Genomic DNA, 25186 nt, shown 5'->3' with positions numbered 1-25186 from the left:
TTTCATTCTTTTTCATCGCCAAGTACTATTCCTGTGTGTGTGTGTGTGTGTGTGTGTGTGTACCACTTCTTTATCCATTCATCAGTCAATGGACATTTGGGCTCTTTCCATATTTTGGCTATTGTTGATAGCACTGCTACAAACATTGGGGTGCATGTGTCCCTTCAGACCCGCATTTTTGTATCCTTTGGATAAATACCTAGTAGTGCAATTGCTGGGTCATAGTGTAGATCTATTTTAAATTTGGGGGGGAACCTCCATACTGGAGGTTCTGGAATCACATTCCAGAGTGGCTGCATCAGTTTGCATTCCCACCAACATTTCAAAAGTGTTCCCCTTTCTCCTCATTCTCACCAACATCTGTTGTTTCCTGAGTTATTAATTTTAGCCATTTTGACAGGTGTGTGGTTGTATCTCATTGTGGTTTTGATTTGTATTTTCCTGATGATGAGTGATGTTGAGCAGCTTTTCATGCGTCTGTTAGCCATCTGGATGTCTTCTTTGGAAAAGTGTCAATTCATGCCTTCTGCCCATTTCTTCACTGGATTATTTACTTTTGGGGGGATGTTGAGTTTGATAAATTCTTTATAGATTTTGGATGCTAATCCTTTATGTGATACATCATTTGCAAATATCTTCTCCCATTCCATCGGTTGCTTTTAGTTATGTTGATTGTTTCCTTTGCTGTGCAGAAGCTTTTTATCTTGATGAGGTCCCAATAGTTCTTTTTGCTTTTTTTCCCCTTGCCTCTGGAGATATTTCTAGTAATAAGTTGCTGCAGCCGAGGCCAAAGAGGTTGCTGCCTCTTTTCTCCTCTAGGATTTCGATGGTTTCCTATCTCACATTTAGGTCTTTCTTCCATTTTGAATTTATTTTTATGTATGGTATAAGACAGTGGCCCAGTTTCTTTCTTCAGCACCATTTGCTGAAGAGACTTTTCCCATTGGATAAACTTTCTTGCTTTGTCAAAGATTAAGCTGGCCACACATTTGTGGGTCCATTTCTGGGCTCTCTATTCTGTTCCATTGATCTATGTGACTGTTTTTGTGCCAGTATCATACTGTCTTCATGATTACAGCTTTGTAATACAGATTGATGTCTGGAATTGTGATGCCTCCAGCTTTGGCTTTTTTTTTTCAACATTACTTTAGGTCTTTTCTGGTTCCATTAAAATTTTATAATTGTTGTAGCTTTGTGAAGAATGCTGGTGTTATGTTGATAGGGATTGCATTGAATGTGTAGATGGCTTTGGATAGTATAGACATTTTAACCATATTTGTTCTTCCACTCCATAAACATGGGATGTTTCTCCATTTTCTTTGTGTCTTCTTCAGTTTTTTTCATAAACTTTCTATAGTTTTCAGCATACAGATCTTTTACCTCTTTGGTTAGGTTTACTCCTAGGTATCTTATGGCTTTTGGTGCAATTGTAAATGGGATCAATTCCTTGATTTCTCTTTCTGCTACTTCAGTACTGGTGTATTAAAGAAGCAGATGCAACCAATATCTGTACATTGATTTTACATCCTGCAACTTCACTGAATTCACATATCAATCAGTTCTAGCAGTTTTTTGATGGGAGTCTTCCAGTTTTCCATGGACAACATCACGTCATCTGTGAAGAGTGAAAGTTTGACTTCTTCTCTGCTGATTTGTATGCCTTCTATTTCTTTTGGTTGTTTGATTGCTGAGACTAGGACTTCCAGTACTATGTTGAATAATAGTGGTGAGAGTGGACATCTTTGTCGTGTTCCTGATCAGAGGGGGAAAGCTCTCAGTTTTTCCCCGTTGAGGACATGGCCTTCGTGATGTTGAGATACGTTCCTTCTATCCCTACTTTCTTGAGTGTTTTTATCAAGAAAGGATGCTGTATTTTGTCAAGTGCTTTTTCTGCACCTATTGAGAGGATCAGATGGTTCTTATCCTTCCTTTTATAATGTGGTGTATCACATTGATTGATTCGTGAATATTGAACCAGCCCTGCAGCCCAGGAATAAATCCCACTTGATCATGGTGAATAATTCTTTTAATGTACTGTTGAATCGGATTTGCTAGTATCTTGTTGAGAATTTTTTCCTGCAGCTTCATCAGGGATATTGGCCTGTAGTTCTCCTTTTTAGTGGGGTCTTTGTCTGGTTTTGGAATCACGGTCATGCTGGCTTCATGGAATGAGTTTGAAAACTTTCTTTGCATTCTACTTTTTGTAACAGTTTGAGAAGAACAGATATTTTTTTTTTAATTTTTTTTTTCAACGTTTATTTATTTATTTTTGGGACAGAGAAAGACAGAGCATGAACGGGGGAGGGGCAGAGAGAGAGGGAGACACAGAATCGGAAACAGGCTCCAGGCTCTGAGCCATCAGCCCAGAGCCCGACGCAGGGCTCGAACTCACGGACCGCGAGATCGTGACCTGGCTGAAGTCGGACGCTTAACCGACTGCGCCACCCAGGCGCCCCGAGAAGAACAGATATTAATTCTTCTTTAAATGTCTGGAAGAACTCCCCTGGGAAGCCATCTGGCCGAAGAGTCCTGTTTGTTTGTAGATTTTTGATACCTGATTCAATTTCTTTGCTGGTTATGGATCTGTTCAAATTTCCTATCTCTTCCTGTTTCAGTTTTGGTAGTGTGTAAGTTTCTAAGAATTTGTCCATTTCTTCCAGATTGCCCAGTTTGTTGGCATATAATTTTTCATGGTATTCTCTTATAATTGTTTGTATCTACGTTATTTGCTGCCCGTGTGGCTCAGTAGGTTGAGCGCCCAACTCTTGCTATCAGCTCAGGTCATGATCTCTTGGCTCTGAGACCCAGCTCCGTGTTGGGCTCTACACTAGTGTAAAGCCTGCTCGGGATTCTCTCTCTCTCCCACTGCCCGTCTCCCCACCCCTCTCTCTAAAAACAAAATAAAAATTAAAAAAAATATTATCAAATTAAAATATTAACTGCACAATTTAGAAAATACACCAAAGAAAGAAAGAATGAAAGAACAACTCTGGTTAGATTTTAGCCACCAGTCTTTTATTTCTGTTATTCTTCTTAGTTGTGACCATACTTTCTGTACAAGTTTGTATCCTGCTTTTGAACATAAATATTTAAATGAAAAGTAGCCGATATTTGAAACATTTCTCAATTTATTGACTTGCTAGGTGATTCATGGCTTAAAAACACACATCTCAAAAGCATTGTACTGTTGAAATATTAGTATTATATGAAAGTAAATTAAATGAGTAATGAAGACATCAAGTTATTAAAATTTTCTGAAGTGTATGATAATTGCTTCATCTGTCATGCAGCAAACTATGTAATTATCTAATTATCTGATTCATGTGATCACGGTAGCCTATCTTTACAGATAGTTCAGGCACAAAAGTATATTTTGGAGTTTGAGTTGCCTGAGATTTCTTGCTACCTTGATTTTATGTAAATATATATGATGTTTATAACTCTATGCACACCCAGACTGGAATGTGTAAGCATAGTGCCAATAAGCTTCAGCCAAAGTCTACTAGAAACATACCTGTAGTTGAACAAGTTCAACTTGTCACTTGTTGCAGGGAGGGTGAATACACGCTATGGGAAATCATGGGTCTTAGTAAGACAGTGTTAGAAGGAAGCTTCAGTTATGTGACCCGGGGGAGAGCCTAAGGAAGCAGACATGGCCTCCAGATTGGGTGCTGTTGGAAAGTGGGGCAATTCTGTGATTGAGGGTCTTAATTGAATCTCATCTACAGGAAGGGAAAACTGGAATGAGGATAAAGCTGTACATGGTAAAGAAGTAGCAGTCACTCATTTGGTCTAAGAGAGGGGAGGTGTGTGGCATTTTGTGGGTGGCACAGTGACCTGTTTTTGTCTGTGCTTGGCCAAAACCATGAAGTGGTCTGGCTTTGTCTCATTTTCTTCTGGTTTCAGGGCAGGCTTGTGTGAGGCTGGTATTCTGGGAAATTGTTTTTGTCTCCTGGCAGAGTCACACGGTCCAGCTGTGAGCCCCGGGCCAGCTTCTCAATGTCAAGGGTGGTTCTTCTTCCTTTCCTAATAGCTTCAGTCATTTTTCTTCTAGAACTGGCAGATCTCACTAGTTTACACGTGCCACACTGCCCGTCTGCAACAAGTATAATCCAATTTTAGGTTGGGTTGGATAAGAGAGTGAACATAAAGGAAACATTCTCCCCAGAAAGGATGGTTCACTACTACTCATTGGTCCCCTTTGTAAACAATTGGCTCTTTTGAGAGCTGATCCTTTTCTCCTCCCCAGCTTATGCTCAATGTTGTCTTCTCTGTTGTCACTAGATGAACACTTGGCAACAAGACAAAAACAAGGCAACAATCTTTTCTTATGGTAAAAGTGATGATAGATGTGAATTTTCATTTGCATTTTGTTTTGAAAGAAGCATTCTCATAAGTTTTTAATAATCTCTAAGAGAAAGAAATTGTTTCTCTGCGCCTTAGCTCAAGGATTTTCTGCTCTGGTCACCACTAAGCATTGCTACAGGTCATTTGACTCTGAACGCCTTCCTCCCAGTTCCTTTTTTTTTTTTTTTTAAACTAGAAAATGAACATCTCTTGCTTTTGGCATTTAGAAGACCTTCTGTGATTCTCTATTGAATTCTCTACTTGCTGTTTCTTTCTTATTCTTTGGAGAATGACCTGCTTGACTTTTTGCATGTTAGCATGACTAGTATAAAAATTAATTTCTGGAATATTTTTTGGTATATTGGAAAATCCATGTGTTCTTGTTTGTAAAACTTAGAAATACCAGAAGCCACACTGTTACCATAACTGCCTATTTATCTACATACATATTTATTCAAAAGATATATGCTAAGCACATGGTGTGCCCATAAGCTTCGTCCTAGACATTGGACACCAGGGCAGGAGGGAGGAAGGGTGAAGAGCCATCTATGGGTTGGTATTCCTGCTCGGTCACTTGCTGGTTGGGCATGCTGAGCAATTAGTTATCTCTCTAAATTTACATTCTTCCTCTGTACAATGTGGGGATCCCACTAATACTTCCCCTTAAGGCTGCAGGAGGATGGAAAGAGATCATCTGAGTTAAATGTTTAGTGCGGTGCTGTCACAGTTAGTACTAAAAGAAAGCCATTGTTATTTTTTGAGGATTAAGTGGTGAATAACTAGATGCTATCCTTCCTCAAGGAACTGATGGAGGCTTGGGCTCCCCTACCTAGTGATGTACCTGGGAAGACTGGAGGCATCTCATTCATTCTTGGGGAGGGTGTTGGGGGGCAGCAAGACGAGTGCTGTAGAGAAGGAATTGCCTAAATAAGACCTGGTGGGTGAGTAAAAGTTGACCAAGCGGTGGTGGAGAGAGAGAAAGTGAAGGAATGTGGCTAGTGGAGAGCAGGTGTCCCTGCAGTGGGAACACAGTGTCAAGTGCTCGATGTGACAAGGGCAGTTCCTTGTGGCTAGACTGTGGACAGGGAGGGAGGCAGTGGGAAGTGTGGTTGGAGGGGCAAGTGAGGACAAGATCTCAAGGTCCCTCTGTTCAAAGCTTAGTATATTGGACTTTATTTATCCTGAGGACAACAGGACTCTGGAGTCAGTTTCCTATATCACCACTGGTACCCCTTCTAAGAAGGTACTCAAATTTAACATTTTAAGTGAATAAAGGAAATTGTTTAGAAATGTTTGTTGGAACAGATTTTTAAAAAATGTTTTTATCCCTGGACGGAAACGCCAGAAAGTAAATTATACTCTCATTCATAAAACATAGTGACAGTCGCCCATGTGTGCCCTGGCTCCTCTCTTATTTGACTTTCCTTGCCCCCTCATTCTTTACCTGTCCCTTATCCCATTACCCTCCATTTTGAAGATGCCATTCCTTATGTGTTCCATCCATGGTCTTAAAACTGCATGTATCCTTTTAAAAGATACAATGTTTTAAGTGGGTTTTATTTCTTAATGTTTATTTTTGAGAGAGCCAGAGAGAGCCAGAGAGAGCCAGAGAGCGAGAAAGCATGAGCGGGGGAGGGGCAGGGAGAGAGACTGGAGACACAGAATCTGAAGCAGGCTCTAGGCTCCAAGTTGTCAGCACAGAGCCCCACGCGGGGCTCAAACTCACCAACGGCGAGACCATGACCTGAGCCGAAGTCGAACGCTTAACCCACTGAGCCGCCCAGGTGCCCCTTATGTGGGTTTTTGATTTATCTACTTGGTATTCTATTAGTCCTGCATCTTTTTTTTTCTCTTGATATGAAGCATCCATGTTGCTGTGTGTACATGTAGTTCATCATATGAACATCTAGTCCATTGCTTTGAACTGCCACAAAGTCCATGTATAGTATGCATTGTAGCATTATTTATAATAACAGTTTGAAATAACCTAAATATTGCACACTAGGGAATGGCTAAGTAACCTTGGTACATTAGTAGTATGAAATAATGCCTCCTTTAACAATACGCTGGATGCCATGGGAAACATGTTTATACAATGTTAAGGGAGAAATGCAGACAAAATTGTCTTTACTCTGTGCAAACTACCTCCTGATAAATACATATTCATACAGACAATGGCTGGAAAGGATCAGAGAATGAAAACAATTCTGTATGTCAGAGCAAGGGAACTGTGGGTAACGTTTCTCTTGTAGCTGTTAATAGCGATTATGGTGTGCCTGGGAATTTAGCCTACACACGCTTTTCCCCTAGTATAATCTTGGGGGAGGGAAGAGATCAGAGCAATACTAATCTGCTGCCTGTCCCAGCGTTGGCATCTGGATGTCCCTCCTGAGGCAGAAGGGTGTGTCCTCCAGTCAATTTCAGCTGCATTTGCCACCACCACTCCCCATGGGAAATTGGACTGAAATTAAAACTCCTTTCAGAAGGCTGAGATAGATGGAGTTCTGCCAAAGTTAACTATCTTCAAGAAAAGTGAAGTGCATTAAGCTATGTAAAATATTATTCTTCCATTCGTGCAAAAAGACACGGACTTGTACGTGCATGGAAAATTTTTGGAAGAACAGACAAGAAACTGTTAACAGTAGTTGCCCATGGGGATGGAGATTGGGGATCTGGGGTAGGAGGCAGACAGATTTTTCTTTACAGTATAAGAGAAGTATTTATTATTTTCTTTTAAGAAACCCTGTACCAGGTACCACTTTTTCAATTAAAATTTTATTTTTCAAAGTTTAAATCACCAAATTTCATGAACTTAACTTTTAAACATCGCTTTGATTTAAAAAAAAAAAAAAACAACAACTTTTTTTTACTTTATTTGTTTAGAGAGAGAGTATGGGGGGGGGGTTGTGCACAGAGAGGGAGAGAGAATCCCAAGCAGGCTCCACACTGCCAGTGCATGCAGGGCGAACTTACGAACCCTAAGATCATGACCCGAGCGGAAACTGAGTCCCACGCTTAAGGACTGAGCCACCCGGGTGCCCCTTAAATATCCCTTTTAAAATGTCTTACATTTTTAACTCATTACAAAGATTCTCCCCAAATAACAAATTCGTATTTTGAGCACCTCTTTTTAGTGGTGAGAGCTAAGCCCAATTCGAAGACTACTTACAATGCATTATGAACCCCCAAAGCACAAAATACTGTGACCTTAATTCCAACGCAGAATGCAACCGACAAACAAGATATACTAACAAGAATGACATCAGGATTAGAATCTGATGGCAGTTGTCCTTAACACGGATCTGCTGCAGGCTTTTTCCTCCACGCTTGGTGTTCGCGCTCCCCAACCCTCCGGGTGCGGCGGCCTCATCCGTCCCGGGCCCCCTCTCCCCCCCCCCCCCGCTCCCAAGGTGGGGGGGCCCGGCCTCGCTCGCTCTCCCACCTGGGACTCCTTCCGCCGCCGGCCGCACCACAACTTCGCGGGCCGAGGCTCCCCCGCCCGCCGCCGCGTCCCAGGGTGGCCGCCCCGCGCGCCGCGTCACTCCGCGCCCTCGGTGAGGACCTACCACTGGCCGCGCAGCGGAGGGGAGAGGCCGCGACCCTTCCCCTGCCGGCGGGCGACGCGTCACCTCTCGGGTCGCCTCGGCCTGGCGCTAAATTTAAAAACGTTCACAGGCGCGGCCGGCTGGCTGCGGAAACGAAAGTTAATTCGTCCCGCGGGCCGCCTCCCGGGCTCCGCCGGCCCCTCCGCGCGCCGCGCTAGCGGGAATACACCCTTCCCCCGCCATCTTCCGCCGGCTCCGGGCAGGTCCCGCGCTCCGCGGGTGAGGCCTGCTCGCGCCCCGCGCAGAAGGCGGGCGGCAGGGACAGCATGGACGGCGGGGACCGGGCTCGCGCCCGGCAGCACGTGTTCCTGCTTCCAGGTAAATACGCCCGCCCCGAGCGGCGGCGCGCCTCGCCCGGCCCTCCGCCCGCGCGGTCCGGCGGCGGCGGCGGCGCGCGGCCGGACTTCCACCTGGGGCGGCGGGGCGCGCCACACGTCGGCTCTCGGCGCTCGCGGCCCTGCGCGCGCACCCCAGCGGGTCCCACTCCCGCGCGGAGCCCGGGCGCCGCGGGCACGGGCGCTGCGCGTCCCCGGGCCCCCCGTATGGGACCAGATTCTCTCCCCAAAGCGTCGCACCCGCTCTTGGTCACTCCTTACAGCTGGCTGCGGGGTTTGCAACCCAACGCCGAAAGCGCAGAAACGGGCCGAGCCTTATTTCTCCCGCTGCGGTGGGCTGCAAGGAGCGGCCCAGGCCTGTGGAGAATGACGCGGGCTCAGGGTCTCGCGGCACGCTGTGGGGCCCGGAAGTGTCTGTTTCGGGGGGCAGTTTGCTGTCCCCCTCTCTCTCCCCACTCGGCAGCTGGCCCAGCCCTGGGTTCCTACTGGATAGGATCCAGTGAGCCCGGAAAGGCCTCAGACGCTGTGCACCTTTCTAACAAGGCCCAGGTGATGGTAGGGGTTAGGACAGGTCTTCAAAGAAAGTCAGGTGGGTAGTTAATGAAGTGATGGAGCCAGGCCCTTTTTCAGCCTCCCCCTAGGTGGTGAGCGGCCATCCGGGGTCTGCAGAGGATTGGAGAAATAGATAGTGAGATTCCGCACGCGATGGGCTCCAGGAAGTGTCAGAATCAAAGGCGTTTGGGACTAGGGAATGCAAGCCCGTCAAGTTTGGCCCTCTTGTAGGTTGATACATTGATATGATGGCATAACATTGGAAATAAGGAGAACCCTTGGTTCACTGTGTTTAATTTTTAGGTTTAGCTCAGCAAATGCAGTGTTTTTACAGCAAATAATGGTCTGATGATGTTATAGGTATCTAGCAATCTAGACTTTCATGATGAATATTGAAAATTCTTACCTGACAGTGTGTCAAGAATATTTTTGTGTATTTTTGTGTATGTTTCACTTTTTCTCCCTTTATAGTTATTACACACAATACGGTATACAAATTTAAGTGTGCAATTCAGCAAATACACTCATATATTTTCATTATGTACACGTACGTGTACACCCCTGTAATCATCCCCCAAGTCAAGATGTAGAACTTTTTCAGCAAGCTCATGCTTGCTGCTGGATAGCCACGGGTCAGTGCTGACCTTTGTCACTAGAGATTTGTTTTGCCTGTTTGGGTAAGTGTGTACTCCTATAGGTCTGGCTTGTTTCACTCAGCAGTATTTCTTGAGATTCATCCATATTATGTGTAGCAGTGGTTTGGTTTATTGGTCGATTTGTGTTTTCATTGTTGTGTGTATTTTATTGTATGAATATCCATACTGTTTATTTCCTCTGCCGTGGGTGGACATTTTGATTGTTTTCACTTGGTAACTATTGTGAATTGCACTTTTTTTTTTTAAGTTTATTTATTTTGGGAGCAAGCAAGAGAGAGGGAGAGGGGCAGACAGAGAGGGAGAGAGAGAGAATTCCAAGCAGGCTGTGCACTGTCCGCACAGAGCCCAATGCGGGGCTCAAACTCACCAACCTTGAGATCATGACCTGAGCCGAAACCCGAGAGCCAGATGCTTAACTGACTGAGCCACCCAGGCACCCCATGAATTACACTTCTAAGAACATTCTTTTATGAGGCTTTTGGTAGAAAGAGGCACTCATTTCCCTGGCGTGTGTACCCAGGAGTTCCCATTGCTTCATATCTTCACCAGAGATTTGTATAGGCAGTTTTTTAAAAATTTTGTATTTGAGAGAGAGAGAGAGAGACAGGGAGGAAGGCAGAGAGAGAGGGAGAGAGAGAGAATCCCAAGCTCAACATGGGGCTCCATCTTGCGACCCTGAGATCGGGACCTGAGCCAAAATCAAGAGTCCGACACTTAAACAACTGAGCCACCCAGGTGCCCGGAGATGTATATATACTAAAACCATTAAAGCAAATTTCAGGGTTTTGATAGAATCTAGCAAAGGCCTACTCGTATACATGTTTTACATTAGAAAAATCTTCTTCTTGTTTTTGTCACATCAATTCAGTGAGATTTTAAGGGTAGGAACTCCGATTCTTTCACAATCAAGTGCATTATTATTATTTGGATACACACAACAGCTGCTGATAATTTGAGTTTCTTATTTTGTTCTGTTTAATTGGTATTGACATTTTCATTCTTGAAAATGCATATATCCTCATCGTATTAAACACAAAAACCTGGGGCGCCTGGGTGGCTCAGTCGGTTGAGCTTCCGACTTCGGCTCAGGTCATGATCTCCCGGTCTGTGAGTTCGAGCCCCGCGTCGGGCTCTGTGCTGACAGCTCAGAGCCTGGAGCCTGCTTCAGATTCTGTGTCCCCTCTCTCTCTGACCCTCCCCCGTTCATGCTCTGTCTCTCTCTGTCTCAAAAATAAATAAACATTTTTAAAACACCCACAAAAACCTTCATTAACTATTGCATCCCTGAAAATTAAAAAAAAAAATTTAATGTTTTACCTATTTTTGAGAGACAGAGACAAAGTATGAGCAGGGAGGAGCACAGAGAGAGAGAGGTAAACACAGAATCCAAAGCAGACTCCAGGCTCTGAGCCGTCAGCCCAGAGCCCGACGCGGGGCTCGAACCCACAGACCGTGAGATCATGACCTGCACCGAAGTCGGATGCTCAACCGACTGAGCCACCCAGGCTCAGGAAATATATGCAGGAAATATATGCAATTTCCATATCCCCGAAAATTTTAGGTTTAATGTGTTTACTGCTGGACTGTGAGAAGTTCAGTCTGCTTCCCGTTCAAAGCTGAGATGTCCTGTGGCCTGTGAACTCATTGGAGAGGGCTGAGCCAGCTGCTCAGGAGCTGCGTTGTCTGGCTGGCTTGTTCTTTACCACTACTTGAGCTTCCTGTTCCTGCCTGTCCGGCCGGCCTTTAGTGCCACCTGCAGGCTTTGAGCGTACAAACATTGGTGGTTTCACAGTTCCTGCAGTGCAACAATGCCACTCAAACTTGAGGGCGTAGGTCACCTGGGGAACTGGGCCCCACCCCCAGGGTTTCTGATTCGGTGGCTCTCGGGAGAGGCCTGAGAACGTGCATTTCGAACGAGTTCCCAGGTGACGCTGATGCTGTCGGTCTGTGGACACCACTTCGAACCCCTGCACTGAGACAGCCCTTCGGAGTGGGTAGGGAGGAGTAGGAATGGCCAGCCCCAGGTTTAGCTCTCTTTTCGTGGGCCGGAATTTGTATCCTCAGGGGTGTGCGTGTTAAGTCCAGGGTATGAGGCCCATCTTTCACAGATACATATTTGTGGGTTTTTTCTAGCAGATGAGAAATCAGCTACGGTAAGCTATGCATTTGAGACGAGGAGACTATATCCTCCTTGGAGTGAGCACTTTAGCGCCAGTGAAATTGGGCCCTTAATTAAGAAAACAAAGATTATAGAAGATTTTTCAAGAATATTTGGTGGGGGGCACCTGGGTGGCGCAGTCGGTTAAGCGTCCGACTTCAGCCAGGTCACGATCTCGCGGTCCGTGAGTTCGAGCCCCGCGTCGGGCTCTGGGCTGACGGCTCAGAGCCTGGAGCCTGTTTCCGATTCTGTGTCTCCCTCTCTCTCTGCCCCTCCCCCGTTCATGCTCTGTCTCTCTCTGTCCCAAAAATAAATAAACGTTGAAAAAAAAAATTAAAAAAAAAAAATTTGGTGGAAGCCGTTTGTACTCAGTTTTAGGAAATTTCTGGGATCGGAGGAACTTACTCTGTCACTGGAACACAAGCTCATTAGCCAACAGATGAATAGAACTTTAGAGATTTACCCATGAGGCAAACGCAAAGCCACTGGTCCTTGGGATGACACTTTTTTCTTGCCATTTAGTTCATGTTGTTTATCAAGTTGTCTACAATAACATTGTGTTATACGTTGAAGGATATATTAAAAAGGACTATTTAGGCCTCTTGCTTTTTAATTCCTCTGGAGAAGTCAAAATTCCCTGAGAAACAAAAACTGAAACTTGGAAAGGATACTTGTGAGGTAGTAAGGCTTAGGGCCTTGACTTTCATAGGCTGCCAGGGACAGAACTGCCTCCCATGCAAACAAGACAAGCATTTCTTGTAGTTTGGGATGGTCTTCAGTGTTTCTCCAAAAAGGCCTGTAGGTTCTAGCCTATTCACAGTTTTAGTTACTGTAAGAGACCGTTAACATCTCTATCTTTTAGAATTTGGTATAAGTTTCTGTCTCTCTTTGCTGCCCTAAAAATAAATGTTTAAGTCATATTCTTAATGTTTTTCTCTAGTCTAAGTTTTGTACACTTGTCAGCTCTACTAGGTTGGGATAGACCCTAACGTGAAAGGTGGGCTGGGAACCGATTCACCAAGTATAGAAGTCTGTGTGGATTGTTTGTGTGGCTGCACCCTGTGGCTGGACCATCTCCAAGGAGATGTCAAAACATTGGAAAACCCTAATGTTGTGTGAGGGAAGAAAGGAAGGACAGAAATGATCTCAGGACCACTAAATTGATTTGGGTTAGCTTAGGCTGAAAGCATCCCTCATTCAGCCCCCTGATTACAAAGCCCCCAGATCAAGGTAGATGCCACATCACATTTTCAGCTGTAGACAAGTTTTGAAATAAAATTATTCACCTTTATCTCCAGAAAACACACGTTCAAAAACATTTTAAGAAGAATTGTATTTGTTCTTTCCCCACAGCGTGAATCGTGCCAGCTTTTGCACGGTAGAGGATGGGTTGCTTTTGGGGGGGAGGTAAGAATCACAGGCCGGCCTGCCTGCCTACCTTAGACATTCCAAATACGTTAATGAGCCTTTTATGAGAGGCAGCATGATGATCACAAACAATACGATCCTCTTTGTCTCTCCAAATAGAATACAGAAATAGATCTGAAAGCATTGTGAGAATGCAGGCTTTAGAACCATGTTCTAATTAAAGGATTAAAAAAAATCAACTTTAAAAGGCAAAAGTAGTTTTTGTAATTAATGGTAGACACAATTTATATTAATGTTATTTCTGATTCGAGTCTTGTAACTTTTTAATAAGCCCACAAGAAACACCTCTTATTTGAAAAAAAATAATAATAATAGTGTGAAGTATGTGGTAAAGGAAGAATTGCTATAGACCCAAATGACTTTTTTTTTCAGTGACCCTAAAACACATAAATAAATAAAACTTTTTTCCTCCTTTACCTAAAGGCACATGGTTAATGTCAGAAGAAAACTGTAAGCAGATTTTTTGGTTTTTTGTCAACACTGTTTACACGTATGCATGTTTGTGTTTGGAAATCTAGCGTGTGGGCTGAAAGCTTCCTTACTTTCAGAAGAGCTTATTCACAGGGCAGGAACCTGTACTGTACTTGGTAGGAGATGGGGCACAATTCCAGCACTGGTTTTAGACAATCTCTGAATAACTAAGCTCCGCTTCTTGGGAGATTTGTCTTTTACTGAATAGTCTTCTGCAGGCCGTCAGCAGCACGGGAGTCTCTGAGTTCCCCAGCATGGAGCATGTTTAACGTTTTCCACACAAATCCTGAGGCTGGTTTTGTCTTTACGAGGCTTTTTTTTGGTGGCGGTTCCACCGACCTTTTCTCAGACGGCCACTGGATCTGCCCTATCTGAGCACACTCTGAAGCGGGTGAACTTAGTCGGTTGTCAGTTGTGCAGTCAAGCTGAGCCTGATACTGTCCCGCTAGTAATTGTTCCGAAAGATTTGGGATATTTATAAGAACTTTTAACTCTCACATATTTATCCTCCAGGGCAGAAAAGAGTTTTCATAAAAGGAAAGTAAGAAATGTTCACAATTTTTATTTGAGTATGGTTGTCACCTAATGTTACGTTAGTTTTAGGTGTGCAACATAGTCTTCCAGCCACTCTGTGCGTTCTGTGTGCTGTGCCCACCACGAGTGTAGCTGCTGTGTCACATTGGCTGTTCTCCCCATACCCTACCTTTTATTCCCATGACTTGCTCATTCTGTAACTGAAACCTGGGTCTCCCACTCCCCTTCACCCCACCTCTTCTCCTCTGGCAACCGTCAGTTTGTTCTCTGTATTTATGGGTCTTTTCTGCTGTTTGCTTTGCTTTGTTTTGTTTATATTCCACATGTAAGTGAGATCATACGGTATTTGTCTTTCTTTGTCTATTTCACTTAGTATAATACCCTCTAGGTCCATCCATGTTGTTGGAAATAGCAAGATTTCATCGTTTTTATGGCCAAGTAATATTCCATTGTGTATGTACGTGTACACATACATTTTACATACACACACACACACACACATAATCACATCTTCTTTATCCATTCATCTATTGATGGACACTTGGGTTGATTCCATATCTTGGCTGCCGCAAATAATGCTATAATAAATATAGGGATGGCCATAGCAACCTTTTTCTAGATAGGTCACCTAAGGCAAGGGAAACAAAAGCATGTCAAAATAAAAAGCTTTTAAAAAAAGTTTTGACTACATCAAAATAAAGAGCTTCTGCACAGTGAAGGAAACTGTCAACCGAATGAAAAGGCAACTCACTGAATGGAAAAATATATTTGCAAATAATATGTTCAATAAGGGGTTAATATCCAAAATATAGAGAGAACTTCTACAACACGACATCAGGAAAACAAATAATTTGATTAAAAAATGGGCAGGAGACCTGAATAGGCATTTTCCCAAAGAAGACATCCAGATGGCCAATAGACACATGAAAAGATGCTCACCATCACTCATCATCAGGGAAATGCAAATCCAAACCACAATGAGATGTCACCTCACAACTGTCAGAACGACTAAAATCAAAAAGACAACAAATAAGTATTGGTGAGGATGTGCGGAAAAAGGAACCCTCATGCACTGTTGGTGGGAATGCAAACTGGTACAGCCACTGTGGAGAAGAGTATGGAGGTCCCTCAAAAAATTAAAAGTAGAATTACCATATGAGGGGCACCTGGGTGGCCCAGTCGGCTAAGCCTCCAACTTTGGCTCACGTCATGATGCCTATGTTTGAGCCCTGCATTGAGCTCTGTGCTGACAGCTCAGAGCCTGGAGCCTGCTTTGGATTCTGGGTCTCCCTTTCTCTCTTCCCCTCCCCCACTGCACTCTGTCTCTCTCAAAAAATAAATAAACATTAAAAAAATAAAAAAATACCATATGATCTAGTACTTCCACTACTGTGTATTTACCTAAAGAAAACATAATTTTTTATTTGAATAGCAGAAAAGGGGGGCACATGGGTTTTTCCCATATCCTCTAAGCTTTTACCATGATGTTAAGACACAAACAACTTATCAGTATTTTCTAAAATGTTGTAATAAAACATACCTAAAACTAGATTTATGCTATTTGTTGGCTCTATGTCCTTGGACAAATTGCATCTTCTTTGTAAAGCCTCAATTTCCTCATCTCTGCAGTGGGGAGAACAGCTCTTTCTCCTAAGCTCTCCTTTGCACCCCAAGATCTTAGTCCCAGACCTGGGACAGAGTGGGCATTCGGTAAACATTCACTGAAGGATGCATGTCTCACGTGCCATTTTTTCCTGCAGTCTTGGCTACACTGCCCTTTGTCCTCCTTTTACACTTCTATCCAAATCCTACCCCTTTCTTCAAGGCCTGGTTCAAAGTTAGTTTCCACAAAGCTAAGCCATTGTATAGACCACAAATGAATTCCAGTATTCTTCAATTTTTCTCATTTTTCTATTTCTGCCTTTATTTCACTCTGCGCTCATACTACTCACTAAAATACTCAGGGTTATTGGGGTTATACAACATATCTCTGTTTGAATGCCCGTGACTTTGGGTCTGCCTGGACTCTCCTGCCTGCTCATCTTCACGTTCTCTGCCTGGCACATGCCTGCCTGTCTCTTAACCTCAGCCCCTGGCTCCTCCAGGCAACCTTCCCTCCGAGCCTCTCCCCTGTGAGTGTGCGAGCTCACGGTACCTTCTCGGCCACCTACGCATCTTGTGATTATTCTGTCCACTATCCTTTTTATGTAAAGACGTATTGAACCCCCAGTACATGCCAGCAGCTGGAGAGAATCCACGTGGGTTCCGCCTGCATCACCACCACCGGCTCCTCAGTGCTGGGCACCTTGGCCTGAGGCTCCAGAGCCCTCCCCTGCCCAGTGCCTCTGAAAGCAGAGGCGTGCCACTGAGGACTCCCAGCCTTTTTGTTCAGAGGTCCTTTATCTGTGCCTTTTAAATATCTGCCTTTCTAGGTATACCTTGCCTTTCCAGGTATGACTGTTGCTAAAGTGGAACGGGCTGCCTGCTGGAGTGGTCAGATCTGCATGTTCTCATGCCTGTTTTATCATCTGCCTCTGAAACGCCGAGGATCCAAGCTGGCTGAGGTCTCCAGGCGGAGCTAATTTCTCTGCAAGAGTCTAAGACATTTGGTGAGGCTCTGCTTTATCAGTATAGAATAGTATAGGTTAGACTATACCGCACTATACTATGCTATACTATACTGTATATTTTAATAGTAGAATATTATTAGAACAGTAATACAGACCCAGTGCTGTATGGAAACTTTACCCAGTTCCCAGTATGGAAACTTTAGCGATGCAGAAAAATATAAAGAAGGAAATAATTTATCTATCATCTTGCCACTGAGAAATAACAATTTTGGAAATATTTCTTTCCAGTCTTTTTATATTGTATGTATCCTAGTGTGAACTCAGTGTTTTTCATTTTTTTCTCATTTTTCTATTTTTAGCTTTATTTCACTGTTTATTCTTTCTACTTATACTATGAATTTATTTCTTTTTTAAGAAAAAATTTTTAATGTTTATTTTTGAGAGAGAGAGACAGACAGACAGAGAGCATGAGCGGTGGGGAAGCAGAGAGAGAGAGGGAGACACAGAATCAAAAGCAGGCTCTAGGTTCCAAGCTGCCAGCACAGAGCCCGGTGCGGGGCTCCAACTCACAAATTGCAAGATCATGACCGGAGCCAAAGTTGGACACTTAACCAACTGAGCCACCCAGGTGCCCCTGAATTTATTTCTGTTGTAACAAATATACCAAATAAGTTTTGCTTCAGGGCACCTAGGTGGCTCAGTTAAGCCTCTGACTCTTGATTTGGCCTCAGGTCATGATCTCATAGTTTGTCCCTGCATCAGGCTCTGTGCTGTCAACGTGGTGCCTGCTTGGAATTCTCTCCCTCCCTCTCTCTCTCTCTCTCTGCCCCTCCCCTGCTCATTCTCTTTCCCTCTCTCTCTCAAAAAACAATTAAAAAAAAAAGTATTACTTCACAGCATAGACTGCATATTTTGAATGGATTATCTTTAAGAGTAGGTAAAGACTGAAAATACAGATAGATGCAGGAGAGGTGAACGTAAATTCACAGAACCATAATGGCCACAATGGCAAGCTGGGATTCTTTGAAAGACATTTGAGGCTGAAGTTTTTAGGACAACCATGGCCTCCTGCAAACGTCCCTTGGTGTACTTACCATAAATAGGATGCCAGTTTGAGTAGACCATGAATCTGGCTTGGTATGGAAATTACTATGCATTTAATGTTGAGACATTCATCCTAATTGTGTTACAAAACCTGGCTTATACTTCCTTAGGGGTTCCCTAGCCAGTTCATTGATCCCTGGGAAGGGCCGGCTGTGAGTTGGGGGTAGAGGCGGGGTGGAGAGTATACAAGCATTGGAACTAGGGTGTTGCAGCACTTAGAGGTCCAGAGCTTCTGTCCCCCTGAGAGTTTACTTCCTCTGCTCAAACCAACTTCCTCCACTTAGTGAATAATAGGCTGCACGCTGCACCCACACCTCAAATCCTCCAGTATCTACTGGGAGAAGCTGCCCCTTTTCTCTTCTTCTCTTACAGCCTTTTGACTGGCCCCACTGTGATCACATGCAACCCCAGCCTCACCCCCTGTTAGCTGTAGCCTTGGAGGGGCAGCCTCCACTACAGCACCAGGTGGGAGACAGGGAGGACAGAGGGGTTCTGGAGGGTAGGGAGCACTTTTCCAGAAGAGGGAATGGTGAGGCTGGGCAGCACAAGAGCTAGCTGCTGCCCTCAACCCCCAGTGTGCCTGAGCTCTGGCCAGAAGCCTGCACTGCGTGTGACGGGGTGGTCTCAGCCGAGCATTCTCAGTTTCCCAGTTCTTGGGGGTCTCTTTGGCTAGATGGCGTATAGGTGGGGCAGAGGTTTATCGTATGAAGAAGTAGATTTGGGCTGTAACTTGCACTCTTCTTCGTTTACCCAAGGTTTGGGTAATTTCTAGGAAGCCCATCTTCTAGGTCCTGTGTCTTTTAGCTCTTATACCTTTGCAGGACACTTTGATGTCTGCTGTTGTATTTGACCCTCACGATGGCCTTGGGAATTAGTCAAGGCAAGCTTTATCATCACCATTTTACAAGACTTGGAGAAGTCAGACAATCTGTCCCAACACCCCACAGGAATTAAATGGCAGACACTCCAGGCCCTCCTTGGGTGTCTAGGACCCCTGCTGTAGGCCAGAGGCCACTCTGCTGGCCGAGTGGTGGCATCCCACCAGGATGGGAGAGGCGGGAGGATCAGAAAGGGCTGGGGTTCCCTCTGTCAGTTTGATGACCAGGGACCAGGCACACTGCCTGTCCTGGTGCCAGCCCTGGTTATCAGTAGACATCCCAGTCGGGTCTGTCCTTTCTGCCTCTCTAGAATATTCCTGCTTCGCAGATATTTCAAAAGCTTAGCTCCATCTGTACGTGTCGTTGGTCTTCGTGACTCTGAATTGCCCGCCACCCTGAAGTTCTTCATCAGTTTCTTCTTCAGCGCACAGGTCCGTCCTAGAAACATGGCTATTGATAGGGGCAGCCTTGAGAAAATGGAAGGTTTATCTTCTATGGCCTTGGTGAAGGCCAGTTTTTGGTTTTTTCTTTTTTCTTCAAGCTTTAAAATCAAAAAGACATTCTTAGAGGAACCCATTACTTGAGAATTATTTTTCTGGTGCGTGCCTCTGTCTAGCTTTCTTGGTTTGCCTCCTGTGGCGTTGAAGGAAACAGAGTGCCCCAAAGTCTGGAAAGTGACCCAGATCTCTTTGATGGCAGTGGTAACATCTTGGGAAGGGAAGACATATAGTCATTGCTTAAATTAACATTCCTGGAAGTGGCAAGTAACTTAAAAATTATGCTGATCTGTCTTGCGTGCATTGCAAGTGTCCTAGCCAAGTGTTCCCAAGGAGCTGTCCCTGGCAATCAAACCAAAAGGAACCAAGGGGGGTGAATATGTTCTAATGGCTGATGACTGCAAAAAATGAACCAGAACCTATTTAGGACAAGGTATTGCATGAGCATGAGAGTGATGCTCTCCTCTTTTTTTTTTTTTTTCCTATTAGATCTTCTTAAGGAAACTGAATAGCCTTGATATAGTATCTAAAAATAAAGTAAGTGGTGCTTTGATGTCTGTCCTTTCTTCCCCATGTAACAGCGGGTGTGTGTTTCTCAGAGCTTATCTGCTGTGTGCCAAAAATCAGACAGGGTCACGGACAAATGTCCGTTGCTTCCAAGTCATAAGAACACTTGGCAAAAAGGTGGCTCTTTCTGCTGCCTCATGTCTTTGAACTTTAAATGATACGAAGAAACTTGTCTTAACCAAGAGAGGGATAAGAAAGGGCTGCCAAGTTTAAAAACTGGTTGATAAGTAACTTCGTATCAACGGCACAGCCCATACCATGTAGTCTGAAGATGAAAAATAATGTTGCATTTTGGCTTCTACAAGACTTCCTGACTAACTTTTCAATATTACATAATGGTTAAGTCTGTGCAGTGATACATGCTGTGTACAGGCAAGTTTTCTGTGAGAACTTGGGGGTGTATGTAACTGTGTAGAGGATGTTATATTCTCTAATGGGAAGAGCAGTTTCCTTTTCTTACCTTTGGTCAAACTTCTTTATCTGGTTTTATCACCTGAAATCCCACGACAGATTTCTCTCTTCGTTTGTTCGTATATTTTTTGATCCCAGCCCTTTTTGTCTCTCTCGCTTTCCCCAGCACCCCCGCCCCTCTTTTCCTTCTGCTGCACCCCTGGCAGTGTGGGAAGCCGGCTGGATTGGAGTGGGGGCAGCTGATTAGACGACCCTCTGGTCCTCAAAGCCGAACAGGACACAACAAGAGAAGACAAATGGGTCTGCGACGTCTTCGTCGTAAGAGAACAGGCATGCAAGATAGTCCCTGCGCCTCAGAGCTGCAGTTTGTGTTTTCTGAGTTAATGCGGATGGGATTTGAGATTAAGAGTTTCTCTCAAGTGTCTCTTAAATCTTTGCTCTCTGTCCAGCTACATAGCTCTGTGACCTTGAACAGGTTCCTTAACTTTGGGCAAGTTTTTCACCCAAAAGAGTGGGAATCAAAATAGCACCTACCTCATAGAAATAGTATAAGGATGACATCATGTAACTTGTATCAAGGACGTTGCCTGGTGTGGTAGATGCCCAATACGTATTAGCTATTATTTGCTGTTTTACATTCATCGGACACAGTTGTCTCTTGATCACTGGCATGTTTTCTTTAAAGTTCAAATGTCAGGAAGGTAGCAATGAGACTTTCCTTTCTGTTGAGGTGTTTAGATCGGGATGGTAAACAGATGGAGAATTTGCTGCTAGAGTTAATGGTGACCAGTGGGACATAAAATTGGGTCTTTATAGAAAACACAAAGGCCATAAGAAAACTGCCGTGGAGTTGGTTAGACAAAAGCTAGCAGGGCTTGAGACAATTGGCAATTAGCAAGTTTGAGATATCACTGAGTCCAAAATGGCCCAAAATACCAAGTACCTATGTCTGAATTTTTTTATTTTTCTGAAAACACTTTTGGCCAGCATGGCTTAAGTCATCTCTTACGTAAGAGAAAACAGTCAGAAAAAGAAGGGTGGGAAGCTTACTCTTTAAAAAATGCAATTTGAATCTTATTTTATTCAGCGTAGCTTTAGGTGTTTCATATGAGTCGATTTTCTAGATAAATGAAGTTCAACTTGTTGGGTATCAAAACTTGTTTTACTGTTTCTTACTGAGCTTTTTCTAAAGTCAAACACCACATTCATGTAACATTTATTGAGCACATTCCATGTGCCAAAAACTGCTGGGTACTTTACTATATATTGGATTATCTTCATTTTCGCACCTAAAATGAATATTGTGTTTTGGCTTTTAGAAAAGGATATCCTGGTCCTAACTTAGTCTCTTCTTAAAAAGCTAATCATTAAGCCCTTAGGTAATTCTGTGTTTAGAATTTTTAACCTTTATATTTTGATCTTATTATTCCCTGCATATTCTTAATGTTTCCATGTCACTGAGAGAAAGGGAACTGATTTTTAATTGTTTATTACATGTTCTAGGCACTTTGACATATATTTAAGCTTAAGAAAAACTTATAAAATTTGGGGGCGCCTGGGTGACTCAGTCAGTTAAGCGTCCGACTTCGGCTCAGGTCATGATCTCGCGGTTTGTGAGTTCGAGCCCCACGTCAGGCTCTGTGCTGGCAGCTCAGAGCCTGGAGCCTGCTTCGGATTCTGTGTCTCCCTCTCTCTCTGCCCCTCCCCTGCTCATGCTCTGTCTCTCTCTGTTTCAAAAATAAATAAAACATTAAAAACATTTTTTTTCTTTAAAAAAACCTATAAAATTATTTTATAAATGAAACAACTGAGGCACACAGTTCATACTGTGCCCAAGTTCATACTGCTGAGCAAGAAAAGGAACTGAGAGTGGGTTATGCGGACCTCTCTGTCTCTGGATCTTGTACTCTTTTTTGTGCTGACGTTATCAAAGAAATAGGCCTTAGTTACAACTAGGTTAATAGAGGACAACCCTTCTCCAACTCCCACTCTCATACACTTCTTATTCTTTCTAAAAGCAGATTTTTTTTTTCCTTCTTTAATTAATTTTGCTATCCTTCAGCTGTGCTAGATGCAGGTAAAAGTTAGAAAAAAGATAGAACTTTTAAGCTTGTGGGTAAGGAAATAGTCCATAGGATGACCCAGAATTTTCCAGATTTAAATGAAAATAAAAAAACTGTAACTTTTATAGAGCCTTTAATTTATAGTCGCAAGTAACTTTGTGTGCCTAAGGCCAGGTATAGACTAAAGAATTTATCAGAAGTCTTATAGCAATATGAGTTCTTTCCTCATGCTAAGCCTTCAAGATTCGGTGGGGGTAAATCCACCCCTCCATAAAAGCAATGAAAACATTGGCAAAGATGGCCAAAATCAGCTTTTTCAAAACTCTCGAAATTAGCCAGTCTTCCAACAATCTGAGAAGTGTTTATTCAAGAAAAACTGCTGAATCTCATTAAGCAGGGTTTGTGGCATTGTAACTTGAACTGCTCACATCTCCCTCTCTCCAGGTCTACAGGAACCTTGAAAACCAACAGTCTTGCAAACATGGTACTTGTAAAAACCATCAGCATTGCAACCCCTGGATGGGACAGGCCTTGTTGGCGCTTCTCTAAATGTTCCATTCCCAGAGCATTGTCCCTATTTGACCTGTCTTGCAGTTCCCTAGAAAAGCTAGATTGGAGCTCAGAACTTGCTCTGCAAGAAATACCCTGTCCCCAGGGCCTTTGTCAAAAATAATCAGTGGCAATTGTTAATATATCAGCTCCTGAGGGAGCAATAGCAGTTGGGCAAATAAGAACCTGGCCAAAAACTTAAAAGGAAGATATGAGGAGAAGATATCCATAAGGGACTTTGAAAAGCTCTGACATATTCCTAGGAAATTAAAAGGCCGAGCACGTATTCAGGACGGTATGCATGCCCAGGAAAGACCTGAGAGGGCCCTAATCTCTCACAGTTAGGTAAGCAGTAAATAAAAGGTAAGGTAGAAGTTTAAATTGGTTGAGTGTTGAGGGTATGTCCCAAAACACATGCAGAACTCCTTAGCAAATGTTGGAAGGCTTCTTTGTTCAAAACATTTAAGGGAATCTCTGACTACTCATTAGCTAACCACTAAACTAACTGAGACATCAGTGGTTACAAGCGTAACAGACTTTATAGGATTAGTCCAGGAAGGTCACTAAAAAAACAGCAACAACTACAATGATGACAAAAAGCAGCAACAACAATAAATCTTAGGGACTTGGGGCAGGGGGTTCTGATTTTCAGAATTGTCACATCAATCATTATATTATCTAAAATGTCTAGCTTTTTGTTTTTTTGTTTTTTTTTTAAGGGTGTGGGACACCTGAAGAAATAGGAAAGTAGGTTTATACACAGGAGAAGAAAAAAGTAGTCAATAGAAACTGTCCCTGAGGGGGCCCAGTTGTTGGACTTATTCTGTGAAGATTTTAATCAGCTCTTATAAATACATTCAAAGAACTACAACCAATTATATCTAAAAAATTAAAGTATGGTAATGAAGTCTCACAAAATAAAGTATATCAATAAAAAGAGATAGAAATTATAAAAGAATATATAAATTCCAGAGTTGAAAAGTATAATAACTGAAATGAAAAATTCATGAGCAGGTTCAATAGCAGATTTGAGCTGACAGAGGAAAGAATTAGCAAAACTCGAAGATAAGCCAATTAAGATTATCTAGCCTGAGGAACAGAGAGATAAAAATATTAAGAAAACTGAACATAGTCTCAGAGACCTATAGCATACCACCAAGCATAGCTGACATATGTATAGTGGGAGTCCCAGCAAGAGAAGAGAGAAAGAGGTAAAAAGAATATTTGAAGAATGGCCAGACCCAAATTTGATGAAAAACATTACATATCTAAGAATCTCAACAAACTCTAAGTAGGATAAACAGAAAGAGATCCATGCCTACACACGGCATAGTCAAACTGTCAAATGACAAAGAAAGAATCTTGAACGCATCAAGAGCAAGTGATTTATCAAGTACAGAGATCCTCAGTAAGATGAATAGCTGACTTCTCATTAGAAATCAAAGAGCCCAGAAGTTAGTTGGATGGCATATTCAAGATGCTGAGAGAAAAAGATACTCAACCAAGAATTCTGTATCTGGCAAAACTACCCTTCATAACTGAGGGATTCTCAGATACAGAAGAACTGAGAGAATTCATCACTAGTAAATTTGACCCTCAAAAATCATGAAGTTAGTCCTTCCAACTGAAAGGAAAAGAGACTAGATGGTAACTTGAATCCACACAAAGAATGCAGAGCACTGGTAAAGATAAATATAGATAACTACAAAAGACAATAAAAATGTACTTTTGTTTGTAACTCTTTTCTATCTGATTTAAAATATAACTTCATAAGCAAAAAATATAAAATGGTTGATGGGCTTATCATAGATAAAGATAATTTGTGTGTATATGTATATATGTACACACACACATAGATATATGGCACATAGTAATAGCACAAAGGAAGGAGGGGAAAAGGAATATATTGTGGGAAAATTTCTAGATACTATTGAAATTTTCAAGTTAATATTAATTTGAGCTACATTGTTGTAAGTTAGGTTGCTAATTATAACTCTCAAGACAACAACTGAGAAAATTGCTCCCCCAAAAATATAGTGAAAGAAATGAAAAGGGAATTAAAATAATGCCCTAGAAGATATCTATTAAACACAAAAGAAGGCAATAATAGAGGAATACAGGATCAAAACCATATGACATATAGAAAATAAAGTTAAATGGCAGATATAAATCCTACCTTATCTGTAATTACATTAAAGGTAAATGCACTAAACATTCCTATTAAAAGGCAGAGATTGGCACAATGGGGAGGCATGATGCAACTATATGTTATCTACCAGGTGCACACTTTAAATTAAAAGACACAAATAGGTTGAAAATAAACAGATGGGAAAAGGTATAATGCAAACAGTAACCAAAGGAGAGTTGAATGGCTCTACTAATCATATGAAATAGACTTTAAGACAGAAATTGTTGCTAGACACAAGAGTGGATACTTTATAATGATAATAATGTTAGTCTA

The 25186-nt window shown here is 42.8% G+C and overlaps 2 protein-coding genes across 4 annotated transcripts in view; one reads left to right on the top strand and one right to left on the bottom strand.

Moving 5' to 3' along the window:
• Nucleotides 1–3010: 3010 nt before the first annotated feature.
• Nucleotides 3011–8220, bottom strand: LOC115515785. The gene is made up of 3 exons (XM_030318299.1): nt 8122–8220; nt 7517–8000; nt 3011–4096 (listed from the first exon to the last, which is right to left on the bottom strand). Exons 1-3 carry the CDS (start codon nt 8218–8220, stop codon nt 3903–3905), a joined length of 777 nt encoding a protein of 258 aa, XP_030174159.1. The 3' UTR covers nt 3011–3902.
• RNASEH2B (ribonuclease H2 subunit B) overlaps nt 7915–25186 on the top strand; it is a 69863-nt gene continuing 52591 nt past the window's right edge. Inside the window, exons 1-2 of one of the 3 annotated variants that reach the window (XM_030310053.1) lie at nt 7915–8270; nt 13007–13060. In XM_030310053.1, the coding sequence (XP_030165913.1) occupies nt 13039–13060 (22 nt within the window). In that variant the 5' untranslated portion in view covers nt 7915–8270; nt 13007–13038. Of the gene's footprint in view, nt 8271–13006; nt 13061–16542; nt 16696–25186 lie in introns of those variants that run through there. The other 2 variants (XM_030310044.1, XM_030310070.1) reach the window with 2 other exon arrangements.

The sequence above is a fragment of the Lynx canadensis genome, chromosome A1 (assembly GCF_007474595.2).
Source record: "Lynx canadensis isolate LIC74 chromosome A1, mLynCan4.pri.v2, whole genome shotgun sequence".
Lineage (NCBI taxonomy): Eukaryota > Metazoa > Chordata > Mammalia > Carnivora > Felidae > Lynx > Lynx canadensis.
This window is presented reverse-complemented; position numbering and strand designations above follow the sequence as displayed.